Source organism: Dipteris shenzhenensis, chromosome 10, assembly GCF_047967505.1.
Source record: "Dipteris shenzhenensis isolate YYH24624 ecotype China chromosome 10, Dip_SZ_1.0, whole genome shotgun sequence".
Lineage (NCBI taxonomy): Eukaryota > Viridiplantae > Streptophyta > Polypodiopsida > Gleicheniales > Dipteridaceae > Dipteris > Dipteris shenzhenensis.
The window spans coordinates 39,326,807-39,328,414 of NC_141605.1; the positions used below are offsets into that span (position 1 = coordinate 39,326,807).

Here is a 1,608-nt window from a genome sequence, read left to right on the forward strand (position 1 = left end):
ACCCTTGGACATTAATGTATTTATCAAAGTCCACTGGTGGTTGAAAGTAGTGCTCACTGCTCATATCAACAGGGGGCTGATTTTCGCTTCTTTAAGGAGAGGTTTCAAATCGAAGAAGCTGAGGGAATTTGAGGTTCGGGAGCTTTAGGGGAGCTTCAAAGGCGGTTCTGGGAAGGTTGCAGGAGGTTTCGGAGCTGCGAATGGGCGCTAGCACATGACGACTCCTATCTCCCATTCACTTAGAATGTATTATGTCGTGGCTCGTGCAATGGAGATTTTAGCATCCTCCGTGGAGAGAGCTAGAATTACGTATAGGACATTCGGATCGGTCTTCAACGCGCACACGCGACTCATTTCAATTCAGAGACGATATCTCCACCGACTCTGTGTAACCGCGAGTGTCCATTTTCTGCCAACAATATTGGACTTTGAAGGCAAGGTGGGTTTCACACTTCACATTAGGTCAGACTGTCTCACCGACCCTTTTAGTTAGAATATAAACGGAAGCTGTCTCATTTACCGTCAATGTCGAGGCTTTGCAACATGGCCGCCGTTGTCCCACCTCGCGCTCCCTGTTTGTTGATGCTCCTCTTCTTCTTCTCAGGTAGATACATAGCTTGCATGCATCTGCTTGTTGCCGATGTTCTTGCTCTCGTGCAGCATAAATATTTTTTGCTCTTCTTTCTTTGTGGACAGCTGCGTTACGCCAGCAAGCTTACGGGAAATCAATAGATGAGACCAGCGTGGAGGTCCACACCATTTCGGTTTTCTGATGCATGAATACCTGCTATCTTGCACCTTACTGTCGTCTAGTTGTAGCTTAATTCTCTTAGACTCGCTCCTTACAGCCTGGAATGTTTTTGGCAGACTCGCTTTGCATTCGTGAACAACGACGCTCCCATTAATCGTCGGCTACTCCAGAGTACAGGTAATCCTTCATACGGCTCATGGCATGGCAATCTCTGTTGGAAGGGAGCAGAAGTTGCATCTCCCGTTGGAGTAATATGAAGCTTAAAATGCCACTAGTGAAGCCCAATCAGTGTAACAAATTCAAGCACAACATTGCGATTGACATCGGTTTTGACTTGTGTAGATCGTTGCCGAACGCTGTGCCCAACGTTCGTATGCCCTCTAGACGTGAACGTGACATGTACTACGTTACCGAGTGGAGTTGACAAGATAGCCGGGTGTACTTGCTGTGCTGCTTCAGCCAATTGCATAAGTGGCGCGTCTGGATGTGTTTTGAATACTCCTACCGGGACGACTTCTTGTGGTTTCTAGACTTCTAGTCTCTAAGCCGAAGGGCCGAAGGTCTACTCAATAATTTTCACGAGATGAATAATGTGCTCTCGTAAGCTATGTACGGGAGACGGACTATAAGCCAAGCAGCCCTCAAATTTGAAGGGTGCCTTAAAAACTTTCAAGCACTTCTTCCAAGAAGGGTGCCAAATAAATTTTCCTTCTTTTGAAATGCAATTTTTTTTTCATACTTATTCTTTGAAGGATAAAAAGAGAACTACTTTTCTTTTGCATGGTAATAATTTTATCACCCGTCACAACATTAAACTGAAATGTCCAAAAAATCACGATCATGTGAAAATAAGTCTC

General features: G+C 45.0%; 1 protein-coding gene across 1 annotated transcript; it reads left to right on the forward strand.

Moving 5' to 3' along the window:
* Window positions 1-534: 534 nt before the first annotated feature.
* Window positions 535-1,407, forward strand: LOC147897798 (uncharacterized). Its single transcript, XM_087380994.1, has 4 exons — window positions 535-604; window positions 697-749; window positions 868-928; window positions 1,094-1,407. The coding sequence occupies exons 1-4, from the start codon at window positions 544-546 to the stop codon at window positions 1,279-1,281; spliced, it is 363 nt and encodes a 120-aa protein (XP_087237120.1). The 5' UTR covers window positions 535-543; the 3' UTR covers window positions 1,282-1,407.
* Window positions 1,408-1,608: the final 201 nt, after the last annotated feature.